General features: G+C 33.6%; 2 protein-coding genes across 2 annotated transcripts; one reads left to right on the top strand and one right to left on the bottom strand.

Annotated features, from left to right (window-relative positions):
* The first annotated feature begins 266 nt into the window (after positions 1-266).
* LOC107521611 (olfactory receptor 52E4-like) lies at positions 267-1175 on the top strand. The gene has a single exon (XM_016166445.2). It carries the CDS (start codon positions 267-269, stop codon positions 1173-1175), a length of 909 nt encoding a protein of 302 aa, XP_016021931.2.
* Positions 1176-15305: 14130 nt separating this feature from the next.
* LOC107506725 (olfactory receptor 52D1-like) lies at positions 15306-16247 on the bottom strand. Its single transcript, XM_016137539.2, has one exon. The coding sequence runs from the start codon at positions 16245-16247 to the stop codon at positions 15306-15308; it is 942 nt and encodes a 313-aa protein (XP_015993025.1).
* Positions 16248-20376: the final 4129 nt, after the last annotated feature.

Genomic DNA, 20376 nt, shown 5'->3' with positions numbered 1-20376 from the left:
TGAAGATAATCATTAACCACTACACCACACTACCATTAGAAAAGATTGTTTCTAACTACCACATCCCCATGGAATGTTAAATTTCATGGGCAATAATTTGAATGTCTTTGATAGTGAATTGCTCTCAAATTCCCTTCTACTATGTTCTTAAGAGTTTAATCAGAATGGTATCATATACAGTGATACCTGACTATTATATATTCTCTTATATCTCCCCAGAAATACTGAAGAAGACAGGAGAGTATTTTCCAAGAGTTTTCAGGAAGATGTCCTCTGTCAATGATACTGCTTCACATCCCTCTGCCTTCCTTCTGCTGGGTATACCTGGTCTGGAAGCTTTCCATACCTGGATTGCCTTCCCTTTCTTTGTTGTTTACTTGATAGCACTTGTGGGGAATATAACAATCCCGTTTGTGATCAAGACTGAGCAGAGTCTTCATCAACCCATGTTCTACTTTCTGGCTCTTCTTTCCTTTATCGATCTAGGCCTTTCCACTTCTACCATCCCCAAGATACTGACCATCTTCTGGTTCAACTTTAGAAAAATAAGCTTTGAAGGCTGCCTCATACAAATGTTCTTTATCCACACCTGCACGGGTATGGAGTCTGATGTGCTCTTGGCCATGGCAATTGACCGCTATGTTGCCATCTGTTATCCACTGAGATACACCACTATTCTCACCAACAAAGTGGTAGCCATCATGGCCTCTGTTGCACTTGGGAAGCCAGCTCTTCTTGCCACCCCCTTTTGCCTTCTTCTCAAACGATTGCCCTTCTGTGGACACTATGTTATTCCCCATACCGACTGTGAACATATGGGAATTGCCTGTCTTGCGTGTGCTAACATAAGAGTCAACATCATCTATGGCTTATTTACCATTGCTACCCTCATCTTTGACTTGATTCTCGTTGCCCTTTCCTATGTTCAGATCTTAAGAGCTGTTTTCCGCCTTTCTTCCAGGGATGCCCAACTCAAAGCACTTAGCACATGTGGTTCACATGTCTGTGTCATCTTAGCTTTTTACACCCCAGCATTTTTCTCCTTTATGACTCACAGATTTGGTAGAAATGTTCCTCGCTACATTCACATACTCCTGGCCAATCCGTATGTGGCTATTCCTCCTTTTTTAAATCCAGTCATTTATGGTGTCAGGACAAAGCAAATTAAAGACTGAGTTGCAAGAATATTTGTAAAGAAAGTGTGACTCAAATGTATTTTTAAATTGATACATTCTTTCAGGCTAACCATTTGCTGGTAGGTTTCTCAAGGTGCCTAAAACTGAAACTATGTAAAAGCCACTGAGACATTACTTAGCTTTTATCAGAATCTCCTAAACTCCCCCTCATTAGTGCCTTTATGTAATTTTATTTTCAATATATCATGCTATTTTTCTCATTGAAAGTGACCAAAGATTGTAGGGCCAAGTAAAAAACATGAGGGGCAATGATGCTCTCCATGTCAGTAGCAGAATTTGATAAAAAAGGAAGACTTCATTGGTATGCATTTTACTTTTTTCTAATTTTTTATACACGTAGATGTCTAACTATTCCAACACCATTTGTTGAAAAGTCAATCTTTGTTTCATCATATTACCTTTGCTCCTTTATCAAAGATTATTGACTATATTTACATGGGTCTATTTTTTTGCTCTCTCTTCTGTTTCATTTATGTATCCATTTATTCTTTTGCCTATATCATACTTTCTTAGTTACTATAGCTTTATTATAATTCTTAAAATACAGTAATGTCAGTCATCCAATTTTATTCTTTATAGCTAGTATTATGTTGGCTATGCTGAGTCTTTTACTGTTCCATATAAGTTGTAAAATCTGGCTTTCAATATTCACAAATCATTTGCTGTAATTTTCATTGAGATTATATTAAATCTGTAGGTCAGTTTGGGAAGAACTGACATCTTGACAATATTGTCTTCCTACTCATAAACATGTTTGCTTATTTTTTTTGATATGTTTCCTTAGAGTTTTGTCATTTCCCTCACATTGTTATTGGAGTAAAATTTGTCTATATTAAGCCCATCTCTGCATTGCTGCTGCCTCCCTATGTCCAAACTGTTCATGGACCAAGGTGGCCAACTCAAAGGAGTACACAAACAGGTTCATCTTGTGGTTTCAATCACCATCTGAACCTTGAAGTAATTTTTATGATGGGTATCAATATATACTACTTTACCATATCCCTGAAACTCTCAGAGTGAATCCATAGGGACATGTTCCACACAGGTATCCCTTTGATAGCTCGGTTTTCCATTGCTTGTCTACCTGATCATACAGATAGGTCAATAGCTACTGCTCATGAATCAGTAAAAATGCAAACACAGAGGCTTTACCATTACTCAAGTCTTCCATCACTGCTAGGAAAACTGCATGCAATCCAGCCCATTCAGCTGATTTATGTTTATTTTCTTCAATGATAATTTTTTCATGCACTGGTCTTAATGCAGCAGTGTTCCAAGTGGGATGTTGTCCATTCATCTGGGCACTGCCATCCATAAACCAAGCAGATTTTTGTTGTTCAGTCAAGAACTATTCATAGGGCATTGTGTACATACACGGCAATCAAAATCTATAAAGATTGTTTATAGTAGCTTTATTTATAACTGTCAAAACTTGGAAGCAACCAAGATGTCCCTCAGAAGGTGAATGGATAAATAAATGGTGGTATATCCAAGCAATAGAATATTATTTAGTATTAAAAATAAATGAGCTACCAACCCTTTACAAGGCATAGAGGAGTCATAAATGCATATTATTAAATGAAAGATACCAATCTGAAAAAGGCTATATCTTGTATGATTACAATTCTATAACATTCCAGAAAAGGCAAAACTATGAAGATGGTAAAAATAAAAATATCAGTGATTTTAGGGACTGGGTGAAGGAAAGAATGAATAAATATAGCACAGAAGATTTTACTGCAGTGGACTATTCCATATTATTCTATTATAATGGATACATCTCATGATACATTTGTCAAATTCCACAGAATGTACAACATTAAGACTTAACCCTAATGTAAACTACGGACTTTTGGAGATAAGGATAAGCAAAAATATTTTAAGTGATTGTAAGAAATGTACCACCTTTTGGGTGCTAATTGTAGGGGAGGCTGTGTATGCGTGGGAGTATATCAGAGAGCATATGAAAACTCTATAATGCCTTATCAATTTTGCTATGAGTCTAAAACTATTCTAAAATAGAATTTACCTAAGTAAATAGACACACAGATGATATCTAGATATGTAGATAAGTAGAAAATTTTTTAAATAAATTGAATGTTTAGCAACAGAGAATGAGTTGAATAAAATCTAAGATACTGATACCATGCTAAATTTGTGAAAATCAAAAAAGGTTAGATATCGAAATTAGATTTATCCATAACACTTAACACTTCTTCATATTCATAAAGTGAAATTCAAGTTAAGTGCATGATAAATGATATAATTTAAAATATATATTTCATTTTCTGAAAGTTAAAAACCACCTACATTTTTTTATTATATTATATTCTTTCAACTGTCGTCATGCATTAATTGAGATGATCTGTATTATATAAAGCCAAGTTAATAACAGACAATGCATGAGATTGATGAATGGGGAATTGGAGGAAAGTGACTAAAGGTACACACTCCTCATTATAAGTATTAGGGGTGTAATGAACAACATGATGACTACAGGTAATGCTGCTGTATGGTATATGGGAAAGTTGTTATAAGAGTAGATAATGAGAAAATTTTTTCTTTTTTTGTTATATCTATATGAGATGGTAGATGTTAACTAAACCTATTATGATAATCATTTCATAACATATGTAAATCGAACCATTATGCTGTACATCTTAAAATTATACAATGATATATGTCAATTATTTCTCAGTAAGCCTAGAAAAAATAACAGATGCTGCATTTCTCCTCAAAATTGATGTTATTTCTTAAATAGCTACGTTGATGAAGGATATTCTCATCAGATGGAATAGTTGTGTATAGGTTTTCAGCTGATCACCATAATTTCCCATTTCTATTCCTTTCCCTTTATTTAATACATTTTTACAAACTAAAATTTTTTAAGGTATATATAATTTTTGAGCCAAAAATCACTGAAATTCTAGCTGTGGCACATACTTACTTGTACAAAACCTCTACATTAGTTATATAAGATCAAAGACTATATTATAACCTATTTTTTTAAATGCCAAAGAGTATATAATAAACTTAGTCTCAACTGTGGTCCCAATTTCTGTACAACAGAAGAAAATTTAAAATTTTCAGATAAATACTTTGCTCCTGATTATTATTCTACTTTCTGTTCCTAGATTATTATCTGTTATAAAGAGGAGGGAAAAAATGCTGCTTCTCTATGAATTCTACTGGCATTTGTGTATCAGTAACTCCAGGTCAACATGTATGTGCCTGTGTCAATAAATGATAGAATGAGCAAAAACTGTCCTAATATATGCTAAGTTACTGTTGCTGGAATTAATTAAGGAATGACATGAATTAAGAAATAGCCCTGTACTGTAAATAGACATGTCTTTCATGAATTAGTGTATAATTACCAGGAACTACTCTATTTTGTGTATTAACTATACCTATTTTGAGCAACTATGACCCAGTGGTCACCTGAAAAGTTTCAGTTGTCTTAGGTAATATCCATTTACTTGAATATAAACAAGGTCATGGTTCTATGGTATCACTTGTTTTGCTGGTGATTTTAAGAGGTTTAGTAATGCAAATACATGTATCTACGAAGACTTTGAGAAACTTCTCCGGAATGTTTTTGGTTTTGGCACCATAGATGACAGGATTCATCATAGGAGGGATAAGAAGATAAATGTTGGCTATAAAGATGTGGACGTGTGGAGCTAGGCTATGACCAAATATGTGGGTGATAAAGGAGAAACAGGCAGATGAATAAAACACTAAGATAGCTCAAACATGAGAGCCGCATGTGCTCAAAGTCTTGAGTCTGGGAAATGAGACATGGAATGAAGAAGGAGAATATAGGAGCATATATTCAATATGAAGTCTAGCCCACCAGTAAGTAAGGCAAGATTTAAACCATAGGATCTGTGAATCCTGGTAATGGCTCAGGACAGTTTGATCAGGGCTATAAATTTACAGTAGGTGTGGGCAATGACATTGGTTGTGCAGTAGGGAAGCATCATCGATAAGAAAGGATAAGGAGTCAGCAAGATAAAATGGCTATAATAAGACCTCATATTTCAATAATCACCCTGAATGTAAATAGATTGAACTCACAAATAAAAAGGCACAGAGTTGCAGAATGGATCAAAAAACAAGACCCAACCATATGCTGCCTCCAGGAGACACATCTCAGCTCCAAAGACAAATATAGACTCAAAGTGAAAGGGTGGAAAATGTTATTTCGAGCAAATAGCATTCAGAGAAACGTGGGAGTAACTGTACTAATACCAGACAAAACAGATTTTAAAATAAAAAAAGGTAAAGAAAAATACTGAAGGACACTTCATAATGATAAAGGAAATCATGCACCAAGAAGACATAACACTTATTAACATCTATGCTCCTAATCAGGGAGCCCCAAAATATGTCACGCAATTACTAACAGAACTAAAGTGACAAACAGACCAAAATGCTATTGGAGTAGGGGACCTAAATACCCCACTGTTGGATATGGACAGGTCATCCAAACAGAAAATCATAAGAAAATAATATCCTTTAATAACACATTAAACCAACTGGACATAATTGACATTTACAGAGCTTTCCATCCCCAAATAGTTGTTTATACATTCTTCTCTAGTTCATATGAAACATTCTCAAGAATTGACCACATTCTGAGACATAGAACAGCCTCAACAATATAAGAGGGTTGAAATGATACCAGCCATATTCCCTGATCATAATGCTTCGAAACTAGAGATCAACTGCAAAAAGAAATCAGGAAGAACCACAAATACATGGAGATTAGGAGTAAGCAATAGTTCCTAACACATTTTATTAGGCCAATATTAGTCTGATACCAAAACCTGGTAAAGATAACACACACTAAAAGAAAACTACAGACCAATATCTCTCATGAACACAGATGCAAAATCCTAACTAAGATACTAATGAACCGAATACAACAACATATTAAAAGATGATATGCCATGATCAAGTGGGCTTCATCAAGGGACACAGGGATGGTTCAACATATGCAAATTGATTAATGTGCTACACCATATAAACAAATTTTAAAAAAGAACCATATAATTATATCGATAGATATAGAAAATGCCTTTGACAAGATACAGCATACTCAAATGGATTAAAGACCTGAATATAAAACCTGAAACAAAATTCACAGAAGAAAACATAGGCACTAAACTCAAGAATCTTGGATTTAAAGAGGATTTTATGAATTTGACCTCAAAATCAAGGGAAGTATAAGCTAAAATAAATGAATGGGACTACATCAAACTAAAAAGCTTCTGTTCAGCAAAAGAAATTGTCAACAAGGTAAAAAGAGACAACCATCCGAATGGCAAAATATATTTGTAAGCAACACCTCCGATAAGGCCTTAATATTCAAAATATACAAAGACTCATACGACTCAATAACAACAGAAAAAACCAGATGATCTAATCCAAAAATGGGCAGAGGATCTGAACAGACACTTCTCCCTAGAGGACATACAAATGGCCAACAAATATATGAAAAGATGCTCAGCATCGCTAGCTATTAGGGAAATGCAAATAAAAACCACAATGAGATACCATCTCACACCTGTTAGAATAGCTATAATTAACAGGATATGTAATAACAAATGCTGGAGAGGATGCAGAGAAATAGGAACACTCATACACTGGTGGAATTGCAAATTGGTGTGGCCACTTTGGAAAACAGTGGAAGTTCCTCAAAAAACTAAGCATCGATCTACCATTTGATCCAGCAATCTCTCTACTGGGTATTTACCCCAAAGATTGAAAACCTAAATCCAAAAAAATATTTGCACACCAACGTTCATAGCAGCATTATTCACAGTGGCCAGGACATGGGAGCAACTGAAGTATCCTGTGGGAGTTGATTGGCTAAAGAAGCTGTGGTACATATATACAGTGGAATATTACTCAGCCTTAAGAAGAAATGAAATACTGCCATTTGCGACAACATGGATGGACCTCGAGAAAGTCATCCTAAGTGAAATAAGGCAGACGAAAAGGCTGAAAATCACATGACGTCACTTATATGTGGGATATAAACCTAAAAGCAACAAATGAATAGGACAAACAGAGACTCATGGACATGTACTATAGACTAGTGGTTACAGAGGATTATAAACTAGTGATTACTAGTGGGGTGGGGTAGGAGTGGGGAGGTAGACGTGATAAAGGAGGTCAAATATAGGAGGATAGTGGTAGGGTGACATGGGTAAAGGGGATCAAACATATGGTAGCTGAAGGAAACTGTACTTTGGTAAACCTGATAATGTACACCCGAAAATTACATAATTGTATTAACCAATGTTATCCCAATAAACTTAATAATAATAAGAAAAAGATTTTGATTTCCAAATGTACTTGAAGGACAAACAAACAATGCCAGGCAGTGTAATTCAATCTTCTGATGCTCTTTAACTGATAGCCTGGGAAATAATTTGTGAAATTAGCACTGACAATCATTGATGACCAACAGATGTTATACTGGATGGGATTTAATTAGGAATTATAATGAATCATTTGTCCCCTTTTCTACAATATATTTTGTCAATCTTCTTTTCTGATGGATTTCCCATTACAGACTTGCTTGGAACTAATGGTATCACTTCTTTTGCTTATAATGTTCTGTTAACTCCTCCAGATATCTTCACTAATACTCACAGGTTAAGGGAATTGCCCAAATCGGAGAAAGCGTAATTAAAGATGTCTTAAAAGAAAACAATAAGACTTAAAAGACTTAATATGTCAGCTTGAATGGCAGAAAGAAAACCTACAATGCTATATAAACTATTTTATCACGAAATCTGAGTCTTCTCAAAACAAATGTCTCTGTTTCCTTTTTCTCGGTTAGTATAATTTAAAAGGCCCTTGTCCAATGTGTAAAATGTGAGTAAACTATAGTCTCAGTGTCAGGAATTTATTCTATAGAAGGTCAGATTATAAGACAAATGTGTTCAACATCAGAAATTCCTAGTCCTATTACTCCTCTTCTTTATAAACATTTAAGTAAATCGATATAGATATATAGATATGTAGATAGATATGCAGGCATGTATTTATATATCTATGAGAATATTAAAATAACCTAGAGTGCCTTGGACAAAAAAAGCCTCTTAGTCTTTTTCTATTGCCCTGGGGGCTAAGTGGCTAAGGCTTCTAAATGGAGGAACTTCCTTGTGCTGTTAACCTGCAACATGAGCATACTTAAGTATGTAATGACCCTCGTGCTGTGGTTTTAGTCTTGGCTCTGTCACTTATTGACAGTACAACTTTTTAAATATGATCTTTACCATCTTGAAAATTTAAACTCTAAAATTTGGGTACTGATAGTATATATCATAACTTCTATATTAAAATAAAATAAATTAATGATTATAGCGTTAAGGAATATGAATAATATATAATAACCTATTAATAAGCAAGTGGTAGTGATGATAAGGATGATAGACATTCTGGAAGTGCTAATATCTTTCATTTTTATGGGAGAAGACTCTTAACTGGCATGCTTTATTCATTAGCATGAAAATGAATGCAATACAAGTGATTATTTGTTCGTATTTTGCTTATTTTGTTTTTAGATTTATTTTAGGGGTTTCTTTTATTTTTAAAAGGGAAACAGCATCTCTAAACAGAATGGTACATGAATTCTCCTCCTCTAAAGCTGTGTCGGATTTAAAATTTTCATTACTGGAAATGGAAATCTTCCCATAAACCCTGCAGCCTGCTGCCTTCAGGAGGCTGAAGTTCTGCCAGCACTTCTGCAAGAGGGACAAAAAAAAAAAAAAAGTGATAAAATGAACAGAGCCTCAGAGACTTGTTGGATACAAACAAAAATACTAACAAATATATAAAGTAAATCCTAAATGAGAAGAGAGAGAGAGAGACAGAAATAACATTCAAAGACATAATGGCTGAACATTTTCCAAAACCGATGAAAATTTTAATCTTCATTTACTAGATGCTCAGAAACCCCAAGTATTTTGAAACAAAAAAGAGAGACTTTACCTAAGAAATCGCAGTTAAACTTTTGAAAGCAGTAAGAAAAGAATAATTTATCACACACAATGGATCCACAATGAAATTTAAAAGTAATGTCTCTTCAGAAATGATAGTGGAAAGAAGGTGGAGGAACAACGTATTAAAAATAATAAAAGAAAAATGTCAACCAAGAATTCTATATTCAGTAAAATAATTAAAGATTTCTCAAAAAAAACAAAAACAAAAACAAAAACAGAGCTACCATATGATCCACCAATCCCATTTTGGGGTATAATTCAAAGGAAGGGAATCACTAAAATAAGATATATAGGCTAAATAAATAATTTTGTGAGAAATAATATTTTTACATTTTTGTTTTGGGTAAAGTCACAATCTGCTAATCAATTCACTCAACCGAACTCTCTAGCAAGATATACTACACTTCTTTTTTTATAAATCAGGAGACAGGTGATTTCATGTCTTGGCTATTGTGAGTAATGCTGTCATGAACATGGGAGCCCAGATACTCCTACTGATTTTTTTCTTAGGACATAGACCCAGAGACAGGATCGCTAGGTCCTATAGTTCTATTTTTAATTTTTTGAGGATACTCTATGCTGTTTTTCATGATAGCTGAAACAGTTTACGTTCCTAGCTAAAGTGTATAAAAGTTTTATTTTCGGCACACCCTCATCAATCACACATTAATAAAGCTGGAAAAATAAGTTCTGGTAAGAGAATATTTTGAGGTATATATTTGACTTGTGCATCTTATTTGAAATAAGTCAAAATGAAAAAAATGGTATCTTCCACCACCATTCTAGCCTGCTCCAATATGTGCAAGTTCTTTTAGAAAACCTGAAATGTTTAGCCTTAAAACATTCCTTGCTATGAATTTAAGTGCAAACCAATGGCAAGAGAAGTAAGAGTTCAAAAGTATTCTTCTCCTGAAATTCAATTATTTGACTCTACTACTTTCCCAAATAGCTTTTTCTCACTACTTTTCCACCAACTTACTCTGAAGTATTTTAGAAAGTATTATTTAATGGATTGCAATTTCATTTACGAACTGTGTTGTTTACTTTCAAATTCTCATTTATTGCCTTTTTTTTTTTTTAATCTATAGAAATCACTTAGGTATCTTTGGGATGAAATACATCATAATTTTAATTGTCGAAATATGTTTTTTTGTTTTTTTCTTTAAATAGCTTTTCTTTTAGCAGGAGGGTTTTCAGGAATGAATTAACCAAGGAGAGCTTGTAATTGACTTCTTGTAGATGTTTCTAGATTACCTTAAGATTTGATTCTACTAATAGACATTGAAGTATCTGCCACAAGAGAAAAAAATAGGCTAAAGTCTTGGGTTTCAGGTTAAGGCACCATTCTATTTTCCATTAACTGAACAATCTCTAAGTCACTGAAAGTCCTGAATGGTTAAACTGGGAGAAGTGGATGCAGTTTTGATAACTCGAGAGTGTTTAGAATACTGATCTTTCTATTTCTCTTGATGAACTAGATTTGAGGAGTGATGCCAGGTCTCTCCTCAAGCCATGAATCCCTGAATGAGATAATGAGGAGCGACCAAATGTGTTCCCTGTAGAATTTTTTTTATCCAAACTCTCCTCCTAATATGGTTGCCAGCTTTAGCAAATAAAACACTGAACGTCCACTGAAATTTGGACTTAAATAGCTTTTAAAAATATTATTTTAGCATGTGCGTCTCATAAAATATTTCATGATGTATTATTGAAATAGAGTTGTTATCTGACATTTTAATTTACCTGACATCTATGGTTAATCTACAAACCCTACCTCCTAGGAAAGAGTTATTATTTACAGTGCTTTTTTGGAAATCAAGGCTGAGAGAGTAAATCCTGTAGACTGGTCCATTTTTACAATGCATAAATTAAAAAGAAAAGCAAAGACAACTCTCAGGCACACAGATCAAAGGTAGTGCAAAAAACTAAATTAATTAAAGCAAACTCTGAAACATATTATTTAAAAACATCTGAATATAAAGTCTGCAAACAAAAACTGAGGACACTCTAGCTTTGGCATGGAGTAAGGAAAGAAAGCTTCAGGACCAGATCTGATCCTGAGGCTGATGGGTTTCTCTTTGCTTTGTGTGAATGTATTTAAACAATATTTACAGTCTAATAGACCAGTGATGATGTTATAAAAAGAAATAGATAGTATCATATTTTTAAAATTTTAGATTAAAATTAACATGCGAAATTTAAAGACTGAAAAAAACTGAATATGTATAAATGTTGGAAGTCAGCAGAAATTGTGACCGATGGAATAATCGAGGATCATTTTTCACTTATATTAGCTTTATAAAATAATGTGGCACAAATACCCTCCCAGTGACATTCAAAATTTTAAGAAATACATATGTCAATTATTTTTCAGTTGACATTCAACATTATATTAGTTTCATGTGTATAGCACAGTGTTTAGTTATTTGTATAATTTATGAGGTGATCCACCCAGTAAGTCTAGCACCTACCTGACATCATACATAGTTATATTATTGACTACATTCCCCAAGCTGTGTTTTACATCTCCATGATTTTTTTCTGTCAATTTGTCCTTCTCCATCAGTTCATATTTTAAAATAAATGGAAGATTATCCACATACATAGAATTTACTGTGTAGAGTGTCTTGACACTTAATCCAACCACACAAAAAAAGGAGATTACCATAGCAAATGCAGTTGCCATTTAGGCCTACTACCTACTTCTCTTCCTCCCCCTGTGAATTCATATAGAGATCTGTATTTAATGCATCGAAGTGTATAATAGAAAATTTTGAAATTTTATTTGAGTCTTTTCTCTTTTTCTTTTCTTTTCTTTTTTTAAATTGAAACCTGTCTTTTTAACATCTGCTTAAAGACACACTGGCTTCCTTTTGGAGCAGTACAGAAAGAAAAGAAGTTATTTCTCCTTATCACAGTGCTTTAAATATTTGAAGACAATTATAAAAGTTTGTAGATCATGCTGTTTTTACTTTTAATAAATTTATTTATTTAAATTAGTTTCAAGTATACAGTACATTGGTTAGACATCTGTAATGTTCTTAAAACAATCGCTCCAATTGCTCCCTTCCTCCCCTGGCCCTTCACTTAGCCATCATATTAATGCTAACTGCATTCCTTCTGCCATGCTCCCCGTGCCCAACCATCAACTACTAATTTTTATATGCTATTTTTTTTTAAAAGAGATAATTTCTATATCCCTAATCATCTCAAATACTTTCCTGGATATTTTGTTCATGTTCTTAAAATAAGGGTTTTGGAGTGGAACATACTGGCTCACAGACACAGGCAACCGCTTTACATTTCTCTGAACTTGACTTGAGATGTGTTGCTTTACAAATATATTAGAGACTTTCTCCCAAGTTTATTATCATATCTTACTTCCCTGTGATACACCTATAGGGAAATACTTCCACTATTCTTATCCTAGAATATAGCCACTGAGAGATGTCCCCTTAATTTTGAGTTAGGTATAAAATTGGCAATTATTAAGCTATTTTATGAGGGCTATTCTATAATGTCACAGTACTTTCAACTGGAAAAATAGTTTATAATAATAGAGAAAAACATGATCACTTAACCTGAGAGCTAATTTTTATTCAAATCTTGAATTTCGTGTCTCTCAATGGGAAAATACAAAATCAGAACAAGTATTTGTCAATAAACTACAGCTAGAAATAGGTATTGTCCTGTGCCTACATGGTTCATGGTGTAACAATTTGTAAAGCATATCAGACTTAGATTAAAAGGGATCTTACACATCATACATACACATAATTGTGTACATACACATGACATAATTGCACAGGTGAGAGTTAAATTTCCTAACAGCATCATTTCTGAGTCTAATCAGAAACCATGGAGACTTGGCACAAGGGTCAGAACTCTTTCTAGAATCATTTTGCTCAATTCCAGAAGTTATCCACTGTAGTCTTAAAACAAATATATACAGTCGTAGAGAAGTCAAACGTTTAGGGCCTAGGGGTCATGGCATTTCAACCATGTCAGCTAATATCATGGGTTTATTTTTTGGTTTGGTATTAAGTTATTCACACTCACAATTGGAATTTAATTGGCTGAGTTTTCCACCATGTCATAAACTCCCTACATGAACACAACTTATTAGAGGATGTGGATTTTTTCCCATTAGTCCAAAAGAAAGTACATTCTTTTCCAAATCTAATGTGAATATAGCAAAGATGTTAGGTAGCTAGTCAGACATGAGTGACAAGAGGAACAAAGGAATAAGGGCACAGCCTAGAGACTGCCCAAAGAATACCCCAATAAAAGTATAATTCTGTGTAAGCACATTCCCACTAGGCAAAGAGTTATATAGTATCCAAGTATCAACCAAAATGACTTCACTTGCCAATCATCTAAGAATGTCTTTGGAACTACTCATCACAGCTCAAATATAATGCAGACATTTCCACTTCTAGGCCTTTTTTGTCCTCTTGTAGTTGTTATTACAGCGCTTTGTTTCATTTCTCATCACTGAAACCATGTGCCTCCTTGGGGCATGCTTTGCCTTTATGAAATATACCTTTAATAAATCTTTTCTAAATCTCACTGAACTGTGATTCTTCACTGTGTCAATGAGGAAGAACCAAGGAAAAATGCTAACTACACTTCTGCACTGCTGTCATCCCTTTCCCTCCCGCTGCCGTTGGGGCAACATTGAACTACAATTGGCCCCAACGGTAACTATTTAGCATTCTCTTATTACGCTTTACTTTCTTTATTTCATGATGAATAAAAACTATAAGAGCAGTCAACATTTATGATGTGTTTACCATGAGTCAGATGCAATGATTAGGGATATAATTATGTCAGTGGTTTCTAACAGAGTTGATACTGATCTTTGAAGAGTGTTTTAGAAATTTCTTGGTGTGTTTTTGATATTGTTGTCACAATATTTGAGAGGCACTACAGGATTCATTAAATATAAACCAGAGAGAATTCTTCTGCAAAAAATGTTCTGTGTCTGAAAGGAATTTCAGATATATAATTAGATATTGTGTAGTTAAAATGTTCTGAATGTATAATTTTACCTTGCTTTAAAGTTTACTGTACTGGATTAGATATTTTTTACTTTGATTTACCTGTATCATAAATTATCTTTGCATGGTTTTAACATGTAAACATTCACTGGATATTCTAGAAGAGTTACTATCATGTGTGTCAAGAGAATATTGTACATTGTTGTATTAAGACTATTAACTAAAAGTCAAGAATTTTAAAAACTACATCACGAAATGCAACAGTAACATTTTTCAGGGCATTTGAGTAATCAATAAAATAGACCAAGATTAACTGGCTCTTATAACTTTCACATTCACATTTATTTGCATAGTCACAGGGACCTGAGTATAATGTCTTCTAGTGTTTTTATGCACAAGTATATAAATTACTATTTTTATTTTTATATTACTAAAGTATTATGTTGTTTTTAAAAAATTTTACTGTATTTGATTCAGGAAGGTAAAATCGACATTAAAAAACTTTGTTACATAAAGGGGAAACAAGATTGAATTACAGTCCAATAATTAATGTATATTATCTTATTAAGATTCTAATTCACAATCATGATTTATGGATTATTACTCCGATAGCATAAATAAACCTTAATCTAAAATTTCACAGCTAAGACAGCATAAAATTTTTAAAGAATTTATACCAGAAAACTTTATAACCCAAAGTTAGGCAATATGGCTCTTAGATCTGACATATTTTTGTCCATAATCCATATAAGAATATAAGAGAAATTAGACTTCATTAAAATTAAAATTATTTCAATATAAAGTTTCTTACAGCTTAATAAGTCCAAAGATTTCTAAATACTAGGTTTGAAAAGATAAATAACAATAATTAAAAGTTTTGCTTGATTTTTTTTACTTCCTCTGTATCTACTATACTTGCTAATACTCACTGAAGTTAATATACTTACAAAGCTTCACTATCTTATATAAATCCAAAATTTAGCTGAAAAGTTTTCCACTTCAAGCAAATGTTGATTCATTTTTTTATCCTCTGTTTAATAAAACTCTTATCTTCGTTGATGATCTGGGGAATCACAAACTTTGCAAAGTCAAACACATTTGACTGTTAATAATTTAAAGAATCCCTCCCTAATTCTTTTGGTTTTAACACCATATATAATAGGATTCATCATGGGTGGAATAAGAAGGTATATATTGGCTATAAAAATGTGGATATGTAAAGCAATGTGATGACCAAACCTATGAGTGAGAAAAGAGAAAAAGGCTGGTGTATAAAACACCAAGATGACCCATACATGGGAGACACATGTACTTAAGGTCTTGAGGCGGGCAGCTTTGGATGGGAGATTGAAGACAGTGAAAAGAATAAGGACATAGGAACAGATGATCAATATGAAATCTAATCCCCCTGTCAAGAATGCCACAATTAAGCTATAGGCTCTGCGAATCTTGGTCTCAGTGCAAACCAGCTTTATCAGGGCCATAAACTCACAGTAAGTATGGGAGATAACAGTTTTGCAGTAGGAAAGCCACCTAAGTAGGAAGGGGTGTGGAATGAGGAGTACAACTCCTCTGAAGACAACAAACAAACCCAAGCCTACAATCATTACAGGTGTTAAAATAGTAGAATGTCTTAGTGGGTGGCAAATGGCTACATAACGGTCAAAAGCCATGGCCAAGATAAATCCGGATTCCATAGTAGATAGAGAATGGATAAGATACATTTGAGTGAGGCAGGCTTCAAAGTAGATCTCTCTCTCACTGAACCAGAAGAGACTGAGTATCTTGGGAAGTGTAGAAGTAGTAAGCATCAAATCAGCCACTGAGAGCATGCATAGAAAGAAGTACATAGGTTCATGCAGTTTGTTGTCTGTCTTGACAATTAATAAAAGGGCAATATTTCCTATCAGTGATAGTAGGTAGACTAAGCAGAAAGGGATGGAAATCCATATGTGGGCAGCTTCCAATCCTGGAATGCCAAGCAGTAGGAAGGTGGTAGGTTGAAGACTGGTCCTGTTGTAACCAAACATTATCCCAACAATGGATATTCCAGGACCCTGTCCAAATTAAAAATATATTTAAAAATGATTTTAAATATATAAAGACCAATTTTTTCACTGTTATGTGTTGGGAGAGATATTAACATCGAATAATATGCAAATGACTATTGAATGAATTATACAGTAATACACTCTCAATGCATCACATTCATGGAACTGTACTTTTTGAGTAAGAGAAACAGTAAAAAAGTATTCTCTCTCTTTCTAACTCTCTCCCCGCCTCCAATACTCCTTTGCTTTTTTTCCAGAAAGTATTGTCCAGTTGGCTAAATACATTCAAGCAATATTGTATAGTATTAGAGAGCTAGTAGTTGATACATTGATTAATATGAAATATATTTTTCTACCATCTGAAATACTAAAAAGTGCAAATCAAACCATCATCAATGAGATCAGCCGTTTTTATATTTAATCTCTCCTAACCCTTCCCCCTCACTATGATAGGACTCATAGATATAAGAAATAGGAAATTTGGGAAATATTAAAGAATCATTGAGTCAATAAAGAGTGTGGACAAAACTAGTCTTATATTGGAAGATGAGACATTACTTTAACAAAGGAAAAACCCTTATCTTTATAAAATCAGCCAGACTGAACGGTAATCATTTTGAGAGGCAGTCCAATAGAAAAAATGACTAAGTTTGGAAAACATGGGTGTTCAAGTTACTAGATATCTGTGCTTCTGTTTAAATGGTAAGTCAAACTCTTCCAGAAGGTGCATACTATATTTCTGAGTCATATAATATACTTGATGCTGATGTTTGCCTCTCAAGTAAGTTTTTAAATGCAACTATTGGCTCAAGACATCAGTTAGCAGAAAATGTGTCTTGGAATGTATGAAAATTATTTTTAAAAGATATTCTAACAATCCTAAATTTTAAATTGACATATCATTAATTAGGTTCACATATTAATATATGAAAAGCTTATATAATATGAGGCATCTCTTTAGTCTGAATAAAACAAAGTTTAATAAACACAAATAAGGTTTTGACCAATGTAGTTCAGGGTTAAATTCTAGGGCTAGGTTAACAAAAATTATGAACATGCACCTCTTATCTTAACTATATAAGTTAAACTTCTTCTACCTTATTTACATTCAAGTCAAGAAGTTGAGCCATCTTTCAGACAATGACAAAGGCTAAGTCTTCACTGACATGACTAGACCTAGGACTTCCAACCTAGGCTCTACCATTTCCTTCTCATGGAAGGTCTGAATTCTCGCTTCTCACCTTAAGCACAACTCTCCTCCCTGCAACCTGGTTATGTTACCTTTACGATGAAATGGTTTCACTGCTCAGCCAGAGTCTCAGCATAATATTGACTATAACTACAACAGGTACCATTAAATTTCTTATCCTGGGAGACCAGAGGCCTATAAGAAGTATCCTATATATGGCCTCTCATGAGAATGCTGTCTGGCTGTAGGCACTAATTTCTCCCAGTCTCTCCAGGCACAATTTGCTCTCTTAGAAGTACTCAGTCTTATGTTTCTCATGCCACCTGAGTTCTGAGCTTAGGAATCAATAGGAGATTGCCTCTGGATTCCAGATCTTGTGAGACACTTGATTCATTGCACCTTTTGAGTTTAAACGCTAAATGCTTTCTTACGAGATAGGTGATGAGAGCTAGGAAGAGTAGAGGATGTTTTGGAGCAATACATTGACGAAGAGTTGGGGTAATTTTATTAATGTCTTCGCATGCCTCTAGGTATTCTTAAGTAACTCACCTAAACCAGATTTAGTTCTGACTATCAATTAAAGATCCAGGACATTTCCTAGCCATGTTTCTACCTCTGTATTTCCCTAAACTTTATTTATTTGATCATGTACAGGGTATGCATTATGCCCATTTTGGGAAGCATTATTTTTTGTCTTGGTTAGATGTTATGCAAAGATTAGATATGTTTTGCTACAAATATGGTCCTTATCCTTTTCTTCCATTCTGTGTCTTAAGAAAAGTAAACATTACAGACTGTTCCCCAGGGTCTGAGATCATCTGTATTTTTTTCTGGGTTTGTTCACCGGGGACACTGGGACAATTCTCTTTATTTCTCAGTCTTAAGTGCATGGCTCCAGATCTTGCCAGAGTTGACTTCTATGGTTTTAGTTTCCAGTGGGAGACTCATATTTGTGAGACATGATTAAATTACTGGTACTACTATGTTTTGCTGGCTAGAGTTTGTGTGGATTCATGTAGTTTCTAATTTTTAGGAGTCCTCATTGTAATGTTTGGCTCCTCAGATATCTTATAATTTATGTGAATAATTGCCTGTATTAAAGGTTTTTGGACTAAATACTCAAATGCTTTCTGTTTCCCACTTAGATTCTGACTGGTACAGATGCCATTCATAATAACATTGGGCTAATGACTTCAGTAACTGATTGAGTTGAGAAATTATAGTGTATTATATCCTTAAAAGTATTAGAAAGAGAATAATCAAAAGACACCACCAACTTCAACATAATAAAAGCCATATATGAAAAAAATGCAATTACTTTACACTAAATGGTGAAATACTAAAGGCTTTTTTCTTTGGTAAGGAACAAAGCAAAAATGCCTACTTTCACTATTTGTAGTCGACAACAACAACAATAATAATAACGACAAAAATGACTGGATTAGAAATCCAAAAAGACTTGAATAGATATTTGTTTGGGAAATATGTTCCAATGGCCAATAAAAACATGAAAAGATATCAACATTACTATTTATTAGGGAAATGAAAATCAAAACCACAATGAGATACCACTTCACGCCCATAAGATTGGCTATAATTTAAAAAAAAAGAAAAAAAGAAAGGAAAGAACAACTGTTGCCGTGGATGTAAAAAAATTAGAAGGAACTTTTGTGCATTGCTAGTAGGAATGTAAAGTAAAACAGCTGTGGCAGAAAAAAAGGCATGGCCATTCCTCAAATATTTAAACATAGAATTACTATAAGATTCTTCATTCCACTCCTGGGAATATATCCAAAAGAAGTGAAAACAAGGACTCAAACAGATTATTTGTAAACCAATATTTACAGCAGCATTATTTATAATTGCCAAAAAGTGGAAACATCCCAGTGCCTATCTACAGATGGATGAATGGATGAATAAAAAAAAATTTACATCATATTAAAAAGGAGAGAATTTCTAACACATACTACAACATGTGAACCTTAAAGATATGCTAAGTGAGATAGTCACAAAAGGACAAATATTGAATGATTCCACTTATATGAGGTATCCAAAGTAGCTAACTTATAGAGACTGTAGTTGAATTTAGTCTGTGGCATCCTAATTTGATCTGATTTCCTTAGTTCATATGATAAAACAATAGAAAGATGGCCCTGAACAATCAGAGAAAGCTGCAGGAGACTCACCATCACAGAAGATAAATGACTTAATTTACATTTGTCAAATACATCTGGTATCAAGGATTCTAAATAACTTAATCATGGTTCTTCATTCTTCTAAGGAAGAGAGGGAAGAAAGAGAATTAATAGTGATGAAAGGATGAATTTCGGAGTTATAAAAATTAGTCCAAATAAATCTAATTAAATGTATAAGGTATTTATTGAATACATATTATAAATGAAAGAATAAATGATTAAATAATTTTTCCAAAAAAGATATTAAAGGTGATTACTATATTCTCCCATGCAAGTACTAACCAGACCTGACCTTGCTTAGCTCCTGAGATCACATGAGGTCAGGGTGGTATGGCCATAGACAACATATTCTTATCACTATTCTATTGTACTCCATTAACATTATCTTATTCTTATCCGGAAGGGCTTAATAAAGTATCAGTGTATGGCATGGTATTCATCAACATACTCTACAGAATAAATAATAAAAAAAATATTTTTTTTTCTTGTGATGTTGTTAGATTTAGCAAATATGTGACTAAGAGGGAATAAAAGCAAATGTATTCATTACATAAATATACAAATATCACACATTTCCAAAGACATTAAATTAGATATAATGAGTATTTCCTAAAGTATTTTAAACAAAGGATGGAGAACAGAGAACACTATAATCATTGGGAAGAACAACAAAAAAAAAGTATTGTGTTTCCTCTGTGCCACTGCACTGATTGATCTCCTTCAC

This window comes from Rousettus aegyptiacus, unplaced genomic scaffold (assembly GCF_014176215.1).
Source record: "Rousettus aegyptiacus isolate mRouAeg1 unplaced genomic scaffold, mRouAeg1.p scaffold_m13_p_5, whole genome shotgun sequence".
Taxonomy (NCBI): Eukaryota; Metazoa; Chordata; class Mammalia; order Chiroptera; family Pteropodidae; genus Rousettus; species Rousettus aegyptiacus.
This window is presented reverse-complemented; position numbering and strand designations above follow the sequence as displayed.